Source organism: Ipomoea nil, unplaced genomic scaffold (assembly GCF_001879475.1).
Source record: "Ipomoea nil cultivar Tokyo-kokei standard unplaced genomic scaffold, Asagao_1.1 scaffold1509, whole genome shotgun sequence".
NCBI lineage: Eukaryota > Viridiplantae > Streptophyta > Magnoliopsida > Solanales > Convolvulaceae > Ipomoea > Ipomoea nil.
The window spans coordinates 3,279,661-3,300,720 of NW_017617937.1; the positions used below are offsets into that span (position 1 = coordinate 3,279,661).

Here is a 21,060-nt window from a genome sequence, read left to right on the forward strand (position 1 = left end):
GCAAGCTTTAATGGGCTCTGTAGACATTCTTGACTGGGCCCAGTATGTGTTTTGAATTTTGATAATCATTTAAGGAAAAAATAAATAAATTTTAATCCTTAATTATTGCTATTTTAATCCTTTATTTTGGCAATCATTATACCATGGACCAGATTGTATAATATGGACAATTGACATAAATGTTACTCCGTAATTTTTAGTAGGTTAAATATTCATTTTTTAAAAATTTATTTTTAATATATTATTTAAAAATAAATATATATATACAAAGTAGTGTATATTAAAAATAAATATTCAATATATTAAAATGTATAGCTATGCCATTCACCTTGCAATGTGAGTGATTGTTCATAATATAATTTGTCTTGTTTTTGGTTCTTGAGTTAATCAAGAGGTTGCATTTTTTGTCATTTGATAAGTGTTCAACGTTATATATAATATAAATTTCAATAATTGTGACCGAAACCTCTATAGATTAGCAAAGATGGATATTTAATATTGATTTTTTAAAAAGTTGTTATACGGACGTTTAGATGAAATATTGAATATGAATTTTACTTTTGGCAATTTAAAATTTAGTAGTAGCAATTAAATAAATAGAGTAAAATGACAATTCATCTGACTTAAATTATTTGTATCAATCAAATAATTATGAGTTCCATTTGGAAGATTATGAGTTCGAGCCTCAGTGGAGGCGTTATTGATTCTTTGTGTTTCAGTAGGTTGAGAAAGTATATGAACATATACTACAATGTAATAGAGCCAGTAGCTTTCAAAAAAAATTATTTGTATCAATCATTTAATTAGGTTGTGGTTGTCGTATGTTTAGTGCAAATTATAACATGTTTGACAACTCGTTGAGAAGTTACGTGTGTCATCTTTTTATAACAAGTCGAGTGAACTATAAACTTAAAAAAAAAAAAAAAAAATCTATAAAAGGTATTTGATTTTTGTTCACAGTAAAAGATGCAATCACTCTTCAACATGAATTAATAAGAAATTGAAACTATTTACCAAATTGAAAATTTGAAATACGATTTTCAAAATTAAAAGAAAATGAATTAATTGAAATTTCAAAGGCAGTAGTGCATGGTAATATTATTTCATATTTTATTTAGGAAAAATGACACTTTTTACCCTTGAGTTATATACTTATAGCACTTTTTCCCCCTCAATTATTTAGGTAAGCACATTAGCCCCCTCAATTATTCTAAAAGTGGTGCTTTTTCCCCCCTGATATATTAAATTGACATTTATACCTTTAAAGTAAACATTTTATTTATTTTACTACTCCAACAAATTATTGCGTATACGTAGGGATGACCACGGTTCGATTTGAATTGAACCGGATACTAAAGCAATCGAATTAATAGTTTACGGTTATAATTCAGATCTAGAACCCAATATTTAAATGTCAATTTATTAAAATTATGTATCAAAAAATTGAATCTTGAACCGTGAACCGGCGGTTCCGGATCTGATTCGTGGTTTTGAACCGTCTTTATTTTAAAATTTTATTTTTTATTTTAAAATAGTCTAAATTCAACAATAAATGTATTTTATTTTTTTTCGGAACATGAACCGTCCGTTCCGGTTCACGATTTTAATAAACTCTAAATATCGAATTTAGATTCTAAATTGTAATTGGAATATTTCGGTTTGGTTGCTATAGTGTTTGTTTAGTTTGAACCAAATTATGGTCATAATTTGTTGGAGAAAAAAATAAATTAAATATTTAGTCCATTTAACATTTCAGGGGGAAAAACAGCCACTTCAATAACTTAGGGGGAAAAAATGCTATAGGTATATAACTCAGGGGGAAAAAGTGTCATTTTCCCTTTTATTTATCATTAAGTCGATTAATGCAATAAATTTTGAACATTCGAATGGATAACAATTTTTTTTCCTTCCAAAATTTAAAACTATGACTAAATCAAGATAATTCAAATATAAACTAAATTAGGTTAGTTGGACAATCATACATGATACATCTTGGCTAACTATGATGTTAAAAGGAATTTAGAACTAACTCTTCTTTGGAATTTGGTAAGAATGGTAAAAAATAAAACAAAAATCAATCAGAGAGAGCAAAGGTCTTTTGCAGAATGAATGATATTGACCTTTATCTGAAATGAAATTTGCAAAATGCATTTATCTGAAATAGAATTTACATACCAATATTAAACATTGGGGCAGGATGTTTTTGAGCTAATTAGGCATCAAAACAACAAGACATGTACAAACAAATGAGACATTGTTCACAATTGATATGCACAGAAACTAGATTGGAGCTACCCTTGAAGTTAGGGTATATATTGCTTGGAGCTTTCAGCCATTGGTACCCCCCTGGATTTCATAAATGAAGTAGCTTGACCACCACACCACAACTGCCTTTATCTGATGAGTACTGGCTGTTCATAAATGATTCGCCTAAAAAATGCATTCGGAGACCTCTCAACAAGATTCCAATTAGCAAGTGATTGTGTCACATTACTTGAATTGAATGCTTCTTCCATCTTCAAGCTGGTGCTTAAGGTTGTAATTCCATAGATGCTTCTTTTCTGTATTGACAAGTAAACAGAAGTCAGAAGAAAAGGAAAATAAGCATGCTAGCATATACCATAGCAATATGTCCTACTGAAAAAGTGAAGTAGATTATTTTTTTTTAAATAAAAATTGAAAATTGAAAATGTCAGGTTCTTTATGAACTCATCAGCATAATTTATCATCATATCTCCCACAGCACCATTTTCTTTCTGTGCAGTATATGTCTACTGAATAAGTGAAAAGAGAAATTGTTTGTTTTTTGAAAAATGAAATATTAAAATGCCAGAACTGTAAAAAAAACTTGTGAATAGAAAATGTAATAAAGCAGACTTATACCTGCTGACTCTAAAGCCATATCATCATCTGTATCTGGTTCCTGAGAAGATATGAAATGTCAAACCAGGCAGAGGGTTATAATATTCAGCGAATTCGGTTGATGTGAGCAAATGGCTCCGGATTTGACTTTTGAGCCTGTTTTGCTACTTCAGGGGTTCCAAAAACATTCCAGAATCTCAGTGTTTCATCTCCTGCTGCAGAAGCCACTGTGCAACCATCTGGACTCTGTATAAAAGATTATTATTAGCAAACATGGTTATTTTTCCCCCCACATTTTCTCTGTGATTAATATTTCAGAGAGGAAAGATAAGAACCTGAGCCATGAAAAGAACTCGGGATGTATGTCCAGTAAGCTCTGCCATCTTAACCATTGATGGGTATTTCCAGAGAGTAAGCTGATTCTGAGTAAACCCATGAGAGCTTAGCAATTCACGCTCATTCTTGCTCCAAAGCAGTGCACAGACCTGTGACCCTGTATCAACTGAGTTCACACAAGCACCAGTATGGGTATTCCAGAACTTTATGCACCTATCGCCTCCACCTCCACCGGAGGCCAGCAAGTTACCCTGAAATGGACACCAAGCAAGCGCCTTAACAGCAGCTGTGTGATCCTCAAGCCTGTGAAGCCACTGTGTCGAGGAGTTGGAAGAAGCAGTTGATCTATCCCATATGTGGAGGAGATTATCATTTCCTCCACTAGCCAACTGCTGGCCAGAGGCAGACCATTTTAGGCCACAGACTTCTTGATGATGTCCTCTATACGTTTCTACAATAGGGGCTCTAATTCGGACATCATTGTTGTTAATCAGACCATCCATTCCGCCTGTAGTCAGTATATGATTGTTCCAGTCAAGGGCACCGACTCGTGATTGGTGGCCGCCTCTCAAAGTTCTCAACTGCAGCAGACAACATAAGAAAAAATATCAGTACAAAATCTTTGTGACTCCAGAAAAGAAAATAAGGCCAAGAGAGCTCAAGGAGCATACCAATCGGTTAGCTGTGGTATCCCAAAGCTGCACGTCAGAGTTGTTTAAGCCAATAGCAATATGCCTCCCATCTGGAGCCCATTTAACACTTGTAACAGGACCATTTTCATCATCAATTGTGACCAGTTCGGAAGTGCTGCCTTCAGATGCATCCCACAGGTAAACAGTACTGCCCAAAGCTATAGAAAGAACATTGCTGCTGCCCCAATCTAATAGATTTAAGTAGTAATCATCCACAATATCTGGAGCATCCAAAGTCCTCTCAGAGGTCTGCATAAGCAAATCACAACTATAATAAGAACAATTTTCAAATTCAAGTAAAGTTTTCATAAAAAAGTGTTAATCATAAACTAAAACTCCAGTATTGTCAGCCATTATGAACCCCCACCTGAGGAATGTGGCGCTTGGGTTTCGTTGGTTTGGCCTGGTAAGCAGCAGAAGAAAACTCATTTGGGATGCCCTCCACAGGGGTGGGTGGTTTGTTCTTAAATGCAAGGATCCGTGTCCTGTTCATGTTCAAGGCCTCCGCGAGCTGCTTTCTATATGCCTCTCTGGATGGTGAGCTGGTGACTGGATTTTCCTTACCTTTCGTCACCATATAATGTGCATAGTCGAAATCCATTGCTGATCTATTTGGAATGAACCTATCCAACTATAAACAAAAAAAAAAAAAAAGAAGAAGTTAGAGTTGGTTTGCCAATCTTTCTGAAACCCTGGCTTCTGTGGAAATTCAAGATCAAAGATAAAAGTGGCACAAGCAGAATTTGATCATTAAACCTTATAAAAATATACCATTTTAAAAAACTTACTCACAGCCCTAAAAATAATCTGGGTAAAATATTAAATCAGATTAAATTATAAAACCCATTTAGCAAAGCATATCATCATAAGCAAAATCCATTTTCAATACCCAAAAGATACAGTGAAAGTTAAACTAATCAATTAGCAACATTAAGATCAAGACAATATATACTCTTAATTTATTAAATCAGATTAATTAAATTATAAAAACCCATTTAGCAAAGCATATCATCATAATCTGGGTAAAATATTAAATCAGATTAAATTACAAAACCCATTTAGCAAAGCATATCATCATAAGCAAAATCCATTTTCAATACCCAAAAGATACAGTGAAAGTTATACTAATCAATTAGCAACATTAAGATCAAGGCAATATATACTCTTAATTTATTAAATCAGATTAAATTATAAAAACCCATTTTGCAAATCATATCATCATAAGCAAAATCCATTGTCAATACCCAAAAGATACAGTGAAATTTACATCTATTAGCAACATTAAGATCAAGATTTATATATATACTCTTCAACATTTTCCATTCAGTTTAATTACAAAAAGAATGTAGTGAAGATAGAGATATAACATACATTTTCGCGGGAATTTTTTCTCTGAAGATACTCCTCCTGAAGAGGGAAACGGGATTGAGCCTTGTTTGAAGAAGCAGAGTTCCTTAATCCTGCATCCATCACGTTAATAACACCAAAAAAACACTACTACTACTACGACAATTTCAATTATGGATTATAGCGAGAGAATATAGAATTGAGAGAAAGAATCGCGCAAGAATTAATCTAGCAAGGGGCCTGTAATAGAACAAATTAGAGCGTTAAGAGAAAAAAAAAAAAAATAAACACAATGAAATATTTAAAATAAAAAAGTATATTAAACAAGAAATCGAGATTGAAAGTGTTGGAGATCGAGAGCCGCCAACGGTGGATTGACTTGATCAGGAAGCAACGAAGTACGCTAGGGCAGAGAACAGAGAAACGAGAGATGATTGAGAGATTAACTTGAAAACGAGGGTTTTATACTCGTGATGATTGGGTCCTGATTTTGTAAATTTGTAGTCAAAACACCAACGGCTACTTTTCCGAAATACCAAAAGATCCGTTGTAATATGTTTAGACTAAAATGCCCAACCTTGATCCTCCGTTTCCGGATAACTATTGATACTGGGCTGGGCCTCAGGATTTGATGGGCTCTTTGGACATCCTTCACCGGGCTTCAAATATTTTGGTGAAAACGAACGGTATGTTCATGCTTACTAAAGAATATATTCATAATTATAAAGTTATATATTCATAATTTTTAAACTTTATATTCATAATTATTAAACTTTATATTCACAATTACAAAATTATATATTTATAATTATAAAGCTATATATTCATAATTTTTTAACTTCATATTCACAATTATTGAATCTCTATATTCATAATTACAGAATTATATGTTCATAATTATGTTCAAAACTCTATTTTCATAATTATAGAACTATATGTTCATAATTTTTGAATTATATATTCATAACTATGAACAGTTTTGGAACCGTATCCACCTTGCAAAGTGGACACAGTTCCACAGCATAATTTGCCAACGTTTAGTTAACAACTAAGTTTTCGGCCAATGACCTTGTGGTCTAGTGGCATGAAGTGATTTTTTCAAGTAGGAGATCATGAATTTGAGCCCCAGTGGGAGTGATATTGATTCTTTGTGCTTCAAAAAATAATTATGAACAAATACTATATTATAACAGAGTCGGTAGGAATTAAAAAAAAAAAAAAAAAAAAAAAAAAAAAAAAAAAAAAACAATTAGGTTTCCGTGGTTTATATATTTTGTGCAAATTATATCCAGCTTGGTGACACACTAAAAAAATGTGTCATATTCATAAAAGTGTGAAATGAACGATCGCCTAAAAAAGTTAATTGATTTCAATGCAAAAATTGTTCCCATTATGGATAATGCGAAGGTTGAATGTGATTTGAATGTTGTAATTGGAGATTTCTTTTTATTTTTTAGGATGAGTGGCGGAAATAAAGGGTTAATCGTAAAGGCTTAGAACTTTGACAGTGGCATTAAAATGTTTCTGCTAAGAAAATTGTAAAGATAGAAGTAGTGCATGATGTAACATCATAACCAACAACAAATATTTAAGTAAAACAGTCTTCAGCAGAAAGAGTGATACAATATTGCCTTAAGATAGTGATACAATATTGCCTTAAGATGAAGGTCAAGAAACAGCTGTCTACAAAATGGATTGATCTGAAATAGAATTTACATCCATATCCTATTATCTTAAACACTGTATCTCTTTTGTGCATAAATGCATTTTTTTTTGTGCTAACACAACATCAAAACTATAAACCAATGTACAATCATGCAAAGATCCTGTATATGTTCTTCAGACCTAGCAACCTGCCATCTTTCATGCTGTTCAGAAGGGATAACACAGATTCTGGACCACACTGCCTGGATTAAAAAAAAGACCCTAGCAATAGATGGGTGGTGCATTATCAGTTATAAAGATTATTGCTCATTGATTACAAGTTACAATTTACAATTATATCTTATTGCCTTGTTTCAGCACCAATGGTCCTTATTTTGGCCGACCCACCAACTCCTCGTTTAACCTACTGAATACTAGCTTCACTGGGATACAAGCTATGACTGTGGGCACAGTATCTTGTTTCATTATCCCATCCACTTGAAATATGTTGGAGCTACGTTTCAGATCACCGCTCTGCTTCTGTTGTGATGAAATTGATGAAAGAGTTCTTATCTTCTGATTAGAAGACAAGCTGATTCTCTTTGGTGTCTTTCTAGAGAAAGTCTTCACCACTGGAGGGCGGGATGTGTTCTTCCTCATCATGCTTGGCTTTTGACCAAAACCATCTGAACTGTCTCTGCGAACATTTCGGTCTCCCTCAGCAGCTAGGGGATGCTTGCTACTTTCAGTTCCATCCAATCCTGATGATATATTTGGTCGTGGAACTCGAACACCAGCTGTCCTTCGAGCAGTCCTCCACACAGGTTGGAGGGAGGTGTCATTACTCAATGTTTCTGGAAAAACATCAAGTGCACCCAAGAAGTTTTGTGAGGCACCATTTTCTAGAGCTTCAATTTGGATGGGATGCCCTATTATTGCCTGTCCATTTATCTTACTCATTAATGAAATCATAGGCACTCGCTGCCTATGGTAGCTTGCTTGGACTTTCAACTCCACATCTACTAACATTGTCTGGCCACCAAGATGATGATAATTACACATAGTATCAAGGTTCTCACCAGAGTCACCCCAGTATCCTTTAGTTACATGCCGGTCAATTGTAGGCAAGTCCCCCCTCCGGCTGGCATTGCCTACAACTCTAGACCCATAGCCAGCCATTGGCACCGTTGATTTTATGAATGAAGTAGCTTCACTACCACCACTACCCTTATCTGGAGGGACAATCATGTAACTGGCTGTTCTAAAATGATTTGCCTCAAATGCATCCAGAGACCTCTTAACAAGATTCCGATTATTCCTTTTCCCTTTAAGTTGCCATTTTGAGACCCCAACACCAGCAGAGACAGTGTCATTGAGAAAAGGATGTGAAACAGCTCCTGACAAGTCATCAAGCTCTTCACTACTTGTGCTTCGATGTTCAGCTGGTGCTTCAGATCTTCCCAAATATTTAGGTTGTAATTCTATGGATGCAGCACCTTCTGTATTGTTAAGTAAACAAAAGTCAGAAGAGAAAAAGGAAAACAAGCATGCTAACATATAGCATAGTGCCATTTTCTTATATTGCAATATATGTCTAGTGAAAAGCACACAATTTTGTTTTTAAAAAATCAAAAGTTAAAATGCTTGTATAGCTTCGAATCGAGTTCATCAGCATAATTTATCATCAAAACAAAGAAAAGTACTCAAGTTGTCACAGCCTTAAAAACGAGAAGACTGAAAGCCTTGTTCAGTTAAAAGAGTTATGCACAAACACGAACTATATACTGACAATCACATAGGAAATAAAATATCAGCCTTAGGGCAAATGGCTCACTTTTCATGCAGGATTGAACGGAGACTATTCAGGATTTAACTCTCTTTATCAGAGAGGTTGTTTCAAGGAACTGAATCCATGATTCCATGACCAAGCAGCCAGTAAATAAGCACTAGGCTACAAGCCCAGCTGCTTAATTGGGGGGGGGGGGGGGGGGGGGGGGGGGGGGGGGAATGCATTTCAAATCATCTTTTGGCAGATATTCTTTTGATTCGGGTATATACATGGACACTCATGCAAAACTGTGAAAGCATCTGAATAGAAAAAGAAATAAGTCAACTTATACCTGAAAGTGTAGCCATATCATCATCTGTATCCGATTCTTGAGAGTCACTATCATGAGAATCAGTTTCAGTATATTCTGTAGATACAGAAGGGTTCTCTTCACATGAACCAGCATTTCCTTCCAACTTTGGAGTTGATATCTCAATCTGAGAGGGGAGATTAATCTTACCACTAAAATGATCTCCAGATTCAGTTGCCAGGTAAGTATACCTTGCTTTTTTTGCATGGCCTCCTCCTGCCTGCTCATCTCCTAAAGCAGACATAAAACCAGAACTCTCATCTCGCTGAAGGTAAGAAACTGGAAATTTTTCACTAGTCTGCAATACTTGAGCAAGAGGACGGCGTTTATCATGCCTCTTGGCAGGAGTTTCCTCAGCTAACAAACTCTCTCTATCTGCATTCACTTCTGCTTTAGGACTCCCATCAAAAAGAATATTGCTATCAGGGAGAGGTTTGGAGGCACCATTTGTAGAAACAGGAAGCTCATCCTCTGCAGGGGCTGAGCTAAGACCAAAATCCTGCAAATCTCTCATCCTAGAAGGTACACTGGAATTATCATTGTCCCTGCTTAGCTGGTTCCCCTTTTGGGCTCTATCTACACACAAAATGTCAACTCTACTATCATCCTTAAGGGTGAGACCATCTCTCTCAAAAGCTTGTTGGGATTTCATGTGAAACTCCTCTCCATTTTGATTTTCAGACTGTTTTGGTGATGCCACTGCCTCTCTTGTCACAGTGTTATCAGATGATTTATCAATTTTATTGTTCGATGAATAACTTATTTTCCCATATTTTTTACCAACTAGTTCCCTCTCAAGCTCAAGAGCATGAAGTATGGCATCTTCGCGACGTGCATATTTCTCCCTTTTCTTTGGAGGCATACCTAGAGAAGCTTCAGCCCGCTCAATACAATCATCAAACTCACCACATCTAAATGACTTCACACGCTTTGACTTCTCCAAATTATACCAATCCCTAGAAAACAACACAGCAAGAGATGTCACAATGAAGTATAACCCAAAGGAGCCAAAAATTAATAGCACACTTTCTTTCTTCATAGAAAGCGTTACTTCATAAATATTAAAACTGTTAGTGAACAACAGTTTACTTTCCAATAAAAGCAAATTCATATATTAGGCTATTAGCACAGTCAATTGATCCATCAAAATGAGCTTTAGCTCAACCCTTCTTATTCAATTCTCAGCCTAATTACGATGTTTATGACATTAAGTGTGATAGTATTCTTAAGTATACTATAGACATAACAAACTTCTCCCCCTTTTCTCCCTTCTCCTACGAGGTTCTCCAGCATTAAAAACTTTCCTACTTAATCAAAGCATAATTATCTAAAACCCGGCAATTCGATTAAGAAAATTGAAAGATGTCTTTACAGAACACAATGTGTCTACTGAAGTATCTATCCTCCCATAGGGCAAAAATGAGCACCTGTAAATTAAAGCATGTGGAAGTTCACCACAATCAAAATGCACATCAGTAAGTGTAACTTCCAACACTTGTTCTATTTGATTCACAATTTCAAAAGAAATTTCAACAAAGAGAGAAGTTAAGTAAAAACAGACTTACACACTGGCATCTTCCCTCCCAAGAAGCTTGACTGGAGTTCCTGATCGCGGAGACATCACATGAGAAGCAGAAAGCTCATCAGGCCCCAGAATTTTACCCGGCCACCATGACCCATTTCGCCTCCGGACCCAAACAATACTCCCAACTCCACAATCAACCATTCCTTGTTCCGTTTCCGAGCTTCCCATCTCTTCCCACCACACTCACACACGCACTCTCCCTCTATTAAAAAAAAATTACAATCCAGAAGTATATGTCTGTATATACTATATACTTATATATACTGCTAAAATACAGGTATCACTATCACTTTACTATCTTCAGTAAATATTTTCCCCGAAACTTATATAACGCAATTGAAAAATAATATACGCGGAAAAGGGGAAAAAATATGTAAAGAGAGCTCACAAATACAAACACTGTAGATGATCAAAGGAAAGATGATTTAGGGCATTTGATTGATCAGCCTCCGGAAAAGAAGAGAGTGAAATGGATTTGCAGAAAGGCAGGTTTGGAAGATCGGAGTGTACAGATTGGGGCTAGGGTTAGGGTTTCCATTCAGAATTGGGGGAAATACATATCTAGGGATTTTGGTGAGAAATTACAGGGATCGATCGGGTGTAGGATTTGAGAATGGAAAGCAAATTAGGGTTGAAATGCGTGAATTTTGATCGAGTGAGAATCTGAAGAATCGCCGGTGTTGACTCACTGATTAACGGGGCGGAGTAAAACTTACCAGTTGTGTGTGCAGCACGCAACGCGTGAGAGCGTGGCCTAAAACCCTCCGGTACGGCTTGGCTTGCCTTGGGGCCTACAATAAAGCAAGCACATAAATGAATGTAAAGAAAGGCTTAAATAAATCAAGAAACGTACATGTTTGGTTCAATTACAACTGTTCGAAGTTGTATTTCTCATTGAGTCATTGTTTAATATTCAAACCTAACTCAAGCAATTTTTTTACTCCTTCAACACTTCAAGTAAAACATGTAAAACAATTTATTTTATATAATAACATTTTTTATAAGTCAAGAATCAAAGCATCTAAATTGAATAGATTAGTCATTTATTTGGAACGCGATCAATAACAGAAACTGTTCAATCCTTATTCGTTCAAAAATTAATTAAAAACTCGTGTAGCAACACTTTACCAGACCATGAGTCCTTAATTTCATCACCTCTTCCAAATCCAATTAACATTTTCACTTTTGATTAACCAAATGTGTGAGCTTTAAATGGAGGAGCTATATCATAAAAGACAAAACATGAACCAACAACATAATGGTGTGAGAAGACCATTACTTGTAGATGATGAATATATTTACTAAAATATTCTGTTTGTTCGAATACAAGAACACTTCCAATCTAAGTTTTGCATTAGCTACTTGACTACTAATCTAAGCTTCTGCAGCTTTTCTGACAATCACAGAGGCATAATTTCCAATTGTTGATTCTGGTGACTGCTGAAGCTGCCTAATCACTGGGAACAACTCTGATGAACGGAGGAAGTGTCTGCAAGGCGGATGAGCACACATTTTTGCCAATGAGAAAAGCGCAATCTTTAGAGGCGACTCATGCAAAGAATCCCTTCTGCTTGGATTAAGCGCTAGGACTGAGTAATCTGCTACCAACTTCAGTAGAGCCTGCAAATTAAAAATACCAATCAACACTACACCAATTTGTACCAGGTACAATTCAAAATGAAGACCTAATTGTATAGGATATGAAAACACTTATTGGGTATATATATAATTCACCTGCATGGCTCCTTTGGAGATGATGTCTTCGCAGAGCTTGTTGGAGTTGCGGACAAGATTGCTGAGTGCACCAGCAGCATTAGCCTTGGTTTTGTCCTCCTCAGCCGAAAGAAGTAAATAAGAAAGCTGAGGTATTGCTCGTCTCAACTCATCGTACAACAAGTCACTATGATAGGCAGCATTGCCAATCTAAATGGAAAGGAAAATATACTCGTTTTTGTTATCAATGAGTTAAGGAAAGTTGAATTGTTAAAAACATCTAATCTAATAGAACAATGAGAACTCACGGCAAAGCAAGCAAATTTCTGTGTTCTTTTGTCAGAATCAGCGCATCTGTCTATGAGGAGACTAATGATTTGATGTTTTCCCTACAATAAGTCAAACCATTAATGTTTGGCAAAAAAATCAAAGAACGTACAGCGCAAGGCAAAATTCTCATTGATTGTTGTCTTACCAGTACATCATAGAAATAGGAGCTATGCCGACACATATTCCCAATGGCACTGCATGCCTTTGCACGAACATTGGGATCTTCGTGGGTCAAAAATTCCTTGAGAAATTCCACTATATCTGCTGCATCGATGTATTCATAGAAAACCTGGATGCATATTTGGAAATCAAACTAATAAGAGAAGTTCTAGGTCTCTAAGAAACAACCAAGAATTAAACTTAGTACCTTGTCCATGCGAGCTAAATCTGAAACAATCATGAGAACATCGACTATGACTTCTCTGGGGCATGAACCATCGAGCAAACGCTTCATTCTCCTCGGATCCAAGAGACCTTTACCTAGAAGTTGTACAGCAAGGGGCCGGTGAGACACCATTTTGGCAAGAAATGCAATAGGCTTTCCAATGTCTTTCAGCTCCATATGTTCCAAACACCCAAGGATAATGCCTGGAACTCCTACCTGCAACAAACACAGGACAAAGCTATCAAGCGTTGGTGAGAAGCTGTACTCAAATTGGTGCAAATACAAATGATGCTTATGGGCAATAGTAAGAATGATGAATGTATGTATAAAGTGAGCTCCAATTGGGGAATAAGAGTAAGGCTGACCTCCAGTAGGATTTGGATATACTTTCCCATGTGTGTTTCTATGGCTTTCACCATGTCTTTGTCTTCAGGACAAACTCTTGCACCAGGTGATCCCATATTAAGGAGAAATCCGCTGTTCACAGAAGCTGTAGCAGATGGCAAGCCTTGAGCATTCTGAACATTCTGAATAGCCACAAAAGGAAATGCCAAGAGATCAATTACTGCATTTATTGTCTCTCTAGCACCATCCTTCCCTCCACCAGGGCCACTCCAGTTTCTAACAAGCTTAAGATGTGAGTCAGATATCAAATCAGATATGGCCTTGGCATGCTCCATCTTTAGCAATATCTGTCGAAAGGTTGTTACTCCACCAAAAAGGCATAGACATATTGAAGAAATGCTCCAAACAACCCCAATTGGTGACAAACCAATTTGATCTTTTGAGAAATCAGGCCCTTGAGAAGAGATTTCTGAAAGGTTACTTGTTAACAAATCAATAAGAATTTGTGGAATGCCACTTCCACATGACTGCTGCACTGCTAAAGGTCCTCCAGATTTTAGTCGTGATTCCAACAATCCGATGCATCCATCTCTTAAACCATGCCAATATGAGAACATCTGATTAAACATATCCGAGTTTATTCCATCTTTTTCTACAGGTGAAGCCTTAAGGTAGTCACATAGCTTGGCCGTTCGAGGGATTAGAGGCACAGCAAGGTCAGATATAGAAGTTCCTACAGAACTGCCAGTCTCAAGAGACAGAATGGATGCAAGAGCTAGCATCGCCGATGCACAGTGAGGTTGACATGATAACTGTGCATCAGATGAGAAATGGTGGGCAAGAACAGAGATTCGTGACTGTTGTTTCTTGGAAGATGTTGTGAGCATAAATAATGCAGAATTTCTTCCAGAGAGCTTCAAAGATTGTGCAATGGTCGCAATGAGAAGGCATGAATGCAGAACCAAGATCCCTGGATTATTTAGCTTGAACTTTGGAACTTCACCAGATGCTTCCTTACAAAAAGATAATATCGAGAAGATCTCTGAAATGATAGTACCATCCCCTCCTCCACTAACAACAGTAGTAACAGGGAGAGAGCTTGGTAGACCACAAAGAACATTAGCAACAACTCCACTATGCAAGCAGCACCGCATTATAAGCTGAAAAAGTAGTATATCATATTATTCTTTTGATTTGTCGTAAGAAGAAACTGTGCTAGGATATGACACTATGGAATAATACAGATTACTTAATGCATATTTTACCATCTTAAGAGATCAACTTCCACTTTCAGAATAAGTCCCAACTTTTAAAAACACAATTGCATTTGGAAGAAAAAGGAGAGAAAGGAAGGTTCACTAAATTACACTTGTTGAAACTTGGCACTGAAACGTGGTATCATAAATTTTTAGTTTTACCACCTTTCCCATTTGAAGCTTGAAAATGATGTGCTATCTGCTCTAAATTCTATAAAAATATGCATGCGACCAACATGCAAGAACTTTACTAAACAGAGTTTGCTATTTATCAATCCAAGTTTAACAGAATTTAAACTATTCACAGCGATTCATAATTTTCAAGAAGAATGATTACAATAAGTAGGACTGAGATTGATATTAATCTCTAAAATGAGGCCTATTTATTAAGAAACATAGAAACTACTTATGATGCTAACTAGCATAAATGCAATATAAAGAAGTGTGGAATTGTCAAAAATTAGAGAGAAATACTGAAATAGATACCTGTATTGTGGCACATAAGGAAACCTCAACGCGTTGATGCAGGCAATAACAAAGAGAAACTTGTATTGGTTTGGACCTCAGAAATGCTTTTGTCACTGCGTCAATGATTTTCGTTGAATCTTTTACAAGCAAAGAGCCTTGTTTGTCATCATCAATTTCCAGTCGATGCAGAGAAAGTGTCCTCAAAGAGTTAAGTGGAAATGAATGGCCTTTTTCTTTCACTGAAAGTGTTTCAAATGCATCCACTAGTGCCCACAAAGCCCTGCAGGCTTCACAAGCAGCTCGCAATAAATTTGAAGAACCAGATATGAGACTTGAGCCTGAAGTTGCTAGGCATGAGCACAAAAGGTCTGTTAGGACAGAAGATTGAGCATGGAGTAAAAACTCTTTGACAATTTCATTCACTACTGAAGGGTTACTAATCACATCAGGTGCCAATCTTGCAGAAGAAACTTTAAGAGCCTGAGCCACACGAGATAACATGACTGTAATACAACCAGTAGACTCAAACGCAGCTCTTCCAGAAGTATCATCCAGGCACTTAAGGACCTGAAGATTAGAATAATAGTTCAAACTTCAGAGCAAGTTAAAATAATTTCCATCAAATCTTCATATAAAAAGCCAACCTGTGAATACAAGTCAACCAGTGTTGTAAAGTGCCTGAAGTATGATCCTGAAATGATACCTCCGGAGATATCTAAGAACCTTTTAGTAACTGAAAAACTCTGCATTACACAGAAAATAAACATCACTCAAAAGAACCATAGTTTCAGAAAATAGAGGTAGTTATACAAGTAAAATGCATCGCTGTACACAATATTTGAAGCTACATATCATATCCAATTTAATAGGAATAAAAAGAAGTTCAAATTTATAGTGTGTGAGGGCAGAAACCCCTATCCAGGCCTCTTTTCTATTATATCATTCTATGTTCCTTTGTTTTATTTTACAGGAGTGTCTGTTTGAAGTACCTTAGTCACCAATTCAATACCATCAGGAGATCTTAGTTTAATGATAGAAGAAGTGAAGGCAAAAAGTTCACATATGATTTCATCAAGAATCCCACTTGAGTTGATAGCCCCAGCTGCAACCAAGTTCAAAAGAATTCTCAGAGACTGGTTTGATGTCACAATGTCTTCGTCCCTGAGCAAAGCATTAATGGCTAAGTCACAAAGTAATAAAAGTATATCTAAAGCTAAGTTTACAATTACCAAAAATAAGAAATGTTAATTACTTGCACATCATTTGATTTATTTTTATTACGTACATAAAAAATTAACCAATCATACTGAAATATTACAGAGTATTCAAATAATATGCAATGTGTCACTTAGAACATTTACCGGCACAAATCTGTAGATCTGTTGCACCAACTTTTTAGTGGAAGTAAAATAGCTGACAATGCTTCATTATCTTGACCAATCATTTTTGCACCCTTAACTGTCCGGGAGTTGTTTTCCAAGCGATCCAAGATCTGGCAACCTAAAACAACGATACAAGATAGAGAACTATAGTATAGCATCACCAAAATGTGTGAAGTGAAACCTGTAAGTAGTTTCTAATACTCCCTTTATCCCAATCCCAATTTACCTTTCTTTATATTTTCGTCTTCCCAAAATATTGTGTAGTTTCCTAATTTTAACAAAACTAACACACGAAGTTTCCAACTCTACAAGTGAGAGATTTCAATCATGTCAATTCTTGGTGGAAAATAGTTGTTAACACTATCAACACATGACAAGATCTCAGTAAAGAAAGAGCGGAAATAACTTGCAAGGGACAAGAATAGAGAGAAAGAAGTAGTTAATTCATATTCATATACCATATTACCAGTTCCCAGGAGTTTAGTACTTCCTATGCTATGTCTTTGTAGATTATATTTTCAAACCAAATACTATGCCAACTTAGTATGTCATATAAGTTTAGGAAAGCATGGGAGTCCTGTGTTTGGTACACAAAATAATAAATAATTACCAAAAGTAGTTGGAGTAAAAATGGAAAACATCTATGGATTTTATCTTTATGTTAACATGCAGCAAAAGCTAAATCCTAGGAGCATTTCAGGACAGAGGAAGAACAAAGCAATTCACCTGACTGTACAGCGTCATAAGGATTTGAACCTGGGGGCTCATTCTTTGGTGAAGAATTGGCAATTGCCACATCTGGAGAGTTCGGATAGACATCACCCTGAAGGCTCCCAACGTTTCCATTTCCACTTGCTGCATAAAAATGGTTTTTGCCAACAAGTAGATCCATTGAGATTAATAGATTAAGAAAACCTCAGTGACTATACCTATTCAACAGAGATCTTACTTTCAGGAGTTGCAAGATTCATTCCAGTTGATTGGATGTTTCCATCACCCCTACAAGTTGCACCATTACCCCTAGCAGCAGTAGCTTCAGGAGCATGAATCTCCTGGAAATTGGCAAGTTAGCATCACACTAAATAAATTAGGAAACTGGATAATACAAATTTATTATTAAAAAAAAAAAAAAAGTAGCTTGTATGAACCAAGAAAGTAATTACCCCAGCATCTGCATACTCATTAATTTCTTTAACAAATGGATGCTCAAGAAGAGCAGGCCAAGTAAGTCTATTCTGAGGTACCTGTGTTGTGGTTTCAACAATTAAATTACTTAAATGTTACTAGAAGAGAAGCCTTGTCAATTGTCATAGTTATGCCAGCTTTCTTTAGAAGATACCTTGTTAAGCAGCCCCTTAAGGAAACTTTTAAAATTTGAGGACATGTTATCTGGATATTTAACTGGATCCTGAAAAGTAACAACCAAAATTAAATTACTAATATGCTTCTTTATATGTAAATTTGATGAGTCAGAAAAGGTTAGCTACCTTGATTATGTGTCGGACAAGGGCATACACTGAATTTGTATAAAATGGAGGCTGGCCTACAAAAAGCTCATACCTGCCAAAAATTATGTAATGCAATCAAAAGGTGAAACAAATTGGCAAGAAAGAAATGCCAGTAGAGCATGAAAACAAAGCCATTGCTATAATTAAATGTGTTTGTATGGACTTGAGCAATAATGGTAAAAATTGTATTCCTTTTAACACTGTTATTTTATATGTGAGTCTATCCCTAATGCAGGAAAATGGTCACAGGTCAGTTGTAGGACAGATACTATACGTATGCTTATCCCAGATAAGAAGTTGTAGTTGAATCTCCTATTTACAAATAGCATACACATTTGAGAATGGAGGAAAAGCAAGCACTACCAACAAAATGAAAGGATAATAGCTAACATGTTTGATTTTGCAGTAATCACATGAGAATAATATAATAATTCAAGGAACACTAAGCAAAATTTTAAAAAAGAAATAGCGCCAATAATACATCAGAGCAATTTTGTTCTCAATAAGCAAGCTGCTTGGCTTCATGCTGTGTAAGAATAGTTGGTGTAATGATAACCATCAAATTTTATCAGGGAAACATTGCATACAATATAACGCCAAGAGACCACAAATCAGCAGTGTGGTTGTAAGGTTGTTCTCGTACCAACTCTGGAGCCATGTACAAAGGAGTGCCTACAACAAGTTCAGCAATAAAGAATCATGGAACAACTGGAGAATAACAAATAATGCCCAGTAACAGCCAGAGAAAAACAATGCAATCATGTATTCATGACCCAAACTTCACCTTTTATGGATCGTAAGACAACTGTGTTTGTGGACATAGCTCGTGCAAAACCAAAATCACAAAGCTGTTCAAATTAAGGACAAATAGAAGAAGTAAAAAAAATGGTCTCATTTACTAAATATACCAAAGAGAATAAGTATTAACTCATCAAGAAATAATGAAAATCAACTCACCTTAACAACAGATCCAGAACAAATAAGAATATTTTGAGGCTTCATATCACGATGAATAATGCGGTTCGAGTGTAAATAGTACAATGCTCTCACCTAAAAGTAATAAGAGAAAGCTCTATTAAACAATAAAATAGTTGCAAGAACTAAAGCATTAATAACCCTGAGAAGATGCATGAATATGTAGTTTAGCATCCTAAACCAAGGCTAAAACTTAAATCCCAATCTGAGCCAGATACCAGCTGTTTAGCAATTGCTTGGACTTGTTCTTCAGGGAGGCACTTGTCATCTTCAAGAACTTCAAAAAGTTCACCCTGGATATACAATAAAACATGTCAAATTATCATCTTGTCTAAAGAACATTCTGGCACCTATCCTAGAACTCTAGAAGTCATTTTTTAGCATGAAACATAAGGATATGCATCTGTGCAAATATAACTAGTGGAAATGATATGTATGAACTTTTTAGAGAGAGAGAGAGGACGCCAATTACTTGTGCAAACTCTGTGACAACACAGAACTCTTGTGGACTTTCAAAAGAATCGAGCATCTCAATTATATTTTCATGCTTCAACTTTCTGAGAATCTGCAGCAATTGAATCACTTGTATGAACTCAAGCATAAAGTAGAATACTTAAACAAGTAGCCAGAAGATTGAAACAATCATTTCCGACATAGAAATGAGATTCAAAGTAGCAAACTTAATCAAACCAAAAGACTAAAATCCGACAAGTAACAACTTCCACAAGAATCATCAGTAACATGTTCCTGTATTCTGACATACATAATTCAGCTATCACACCATTACTGTATGCCTTCAAACCATGCTTACTTGTTGTCAAAATGACCAAAATAATACTCAAAATACATTGCAATATGGAATACCTCAATTTCCTGCCTCAGGTTGTGAATATCCTTCTCACTTTTGCCGTGTTTAGGGATAAATTTCATTGCAACAGTCTAAAAAATAACACCCATTTTCAGCAGTGCGAATTGAGAAAAACCTACAACCAATTTACAACTAAAGTGTGGAGTAACAATAACACTGTAGCAAGGAAAAATTACCCGGCCTGTATACTTTCGCCTCCCTCTGTAGACCTTCCCAAAAGATCCCTCCCCCACAAGCTCTATTACGTGGTAATTTTCAACCCCAACCCCCATGTTCTGCGTCAAGGGAGAATATTATTATATTAATTCACTTGAACACAATCATATAGACGCAATTTCACTCTTCAACCTAATTAAATATAAAGTTATAATAAATCCTTCATCAACAAAATAAAACACGTTTTAATCATACCTCGGCTTAAGATCTTCCTCTCCCCAATGGATCCGAAACTAAATCAATAAAATAAATTTATAAAAGCATATATATCGACAGTCGAAACACAGCGAAACAGTGGATTCATCAGTAAAAACAAAAACAAAAAGAAGATATATCGCGATTAAACATTTAAATAAAAAAAATAAAAACAAACAAAATGAATGAAATCATAGCAAATGTGAGCTGTCCTCTCAGAAGTGGTGCTATAGATGTTGATGATTAATGAGTTTATGTGTAGCGATTGATGATTACCTTAGTAAGGAACTCGCACAGTAGCAGGAGATTGAAGAAATGGCGTTTGAATGTCGAAGGCGGTAACAAGGTAGAGAGAGAGAGTATACTCTGATGGAGATGAGTGATGGCTTTGGATTTGAATCGCCTTTTCCCGCCCGGGAGACATTTAAGTGAATTTTCAATTAAAAAATGAAGCCTATAATAAATTAACAATATATATTTAAATTTTAAACTTTTAATATTATTATTGATTATTGATTATTGATTGAAAGGGGAATAACACAATTATAGATTTTTTTTTTTACAATAACACAACTATAGATTTAATTAACATTAACAATTACAAAATAATCCATCTAATATTGTAGCTATATTGTAACTTTATATGACACATTTTATTTATGACATGAATTGTAGGGGATGAATAATTTTTATAGAGAAAATACAATTTTAAAAACGTTGAAATTTATAGCAAGTCATTTAAATTTTAAATTAATTTATACAAGTATTTTGCATGAATTGTAACATGAAAAATAAAGATACATATTTATATTGAA

The 21,060-nt window shown here is 35.6% G+C and overlaps 3 protein-coding genes across 13 annotated transcripts in view; all 3 read right to left on the reverse strand.

Moving 5' to 3' along the window:
* The window catches only part of LOC109188872 (cell division cycle 20.2, cofactor of APC complex-like), a 9,629-nt gene extending 3,919 nt beyond the window's left edge, over positions 1-5,710 (reverse strand). For 2 of the 7 annotated variants that reach the window (XM_019339515.1, XM_019339514.1), the window contains exon 1: positions 2,884-3,017. In XM_019339515.1, coding sequence (XP_019195060.1) covers positions 2,884-2,902 — 19 coding nt within the window. In that variant the 5' untranslated portion in view covers positions 2,903-3,017. The other 5 variants (XR_002055503.1, XR_002055504.1, XR_002055502.1 and 2 more) reach the window with 5 other exon arrangements.
* Positions 5,711-6,802: 1,092 nt separating this feature from the next.
* LOC109188866 (uncharacterized protein At1g51745) lies at positions 6,803-11,390 on the reverse strand. 4 transcript variants are annotated; one of them, XM_019339504.1, is made up of 4 exons: positions 10,585-10,675; positions 10,392-10,446; positions 9,002-9,975; positions 6,803-8,380 (listed from the first exon to the last, which is right to left on the reverse strand). In XM_019339504.1, the coding sequence occupies exons 3-4, from the start codon at positions 9,879-9,881 to the stop codon at positions 7,272-7,274; spliced, it is 1,989 nt and encodes a 662-aa protein (XP_019195049.1). In that variant the 5' UTR covers positions 9,882-9,975; positions 10,392-10,446; positions 10,585-10,675; the 3' UTR covers positions 6,803-7,271. The 4 variants fall into 4 exon arrangements, with proteins under 4 accessions (XP_019195049.1, XP_019195048.1, XP_019195050.1 ...); XM_019339503.1 differs by lacking the exon at positions 10,392-10,446 and having other exon boundaries at positions 6,803-8,377; positions 10,585-11,390; XM_019339505.1 differs by lacking the exons at positions 10,392-10,446; positions 10,585-10,675 and adding an exon at positions 10,993-11,383.
* A 443-nt stretch (positions 11,391-11,833) lies between these two features.
* On the reverse strand, positions 11,834-20,640 carry LOC109188864 (serine/threonine-protein kinase TIO). Of its 2 annotated transcripts, XM_019339499.1 has the most exons (25): positions 20,522-20,640; positions 20,246-20,283; positions 20,163-20,182; positions 20,011-20,122; positions 19,831-19,905; positions 19,439-19,531; positions 19,185-19,259; positions 18,949-19,041; positions 18,776-18,839; positions 18,579-18,663; positions 17,971-18,043; positions 17,823-17,891; positions 17,647-17,727; positions 17,433-17,535; positions 17,210-17,338; positions 16,463-16,601; positions 16,091-16,262; positions 15,746-15,844; positions 15,120-15,668; positions 13,398-14,537; positions 13,015-13,248; positions 12,793-12,936; positions 12,626-12,706; positions 12,339-12,527; positions 11,834-12,224 (listed from the first exon to the last, which is right to left on the reverse strand). In XM_019339499.1, the coding sequence occupies exons 4-25, from the start codon at positions 20,104-20,106 to the stop codon at positions 11,979-11,981; spliced, it is 4,029 nt and encodes a 1,342-aa protein (XP_019195044.1). In that variant the 5' UTR covers positions 20,107-20,122; positions 20,163-20,182; positions 20,246-20,283; positions 20,522-20,640; the 3' UTR covers positions 11,834-11,978. The 2 variants fall into 2 exon arrangements, with proteins under 2 accessions (XP_019195044.1, XP_019195043.1); XM_019339498.1 differs by lacking the exons at positions 20,163-20,182; positions 20,246-20,283 and having other exon boundaries at positions 17,210-17,359; positions 20,011-20,109.
* Between the last annotated feature and the right edge of the window lie 420 nt (positions 20,641-21,060).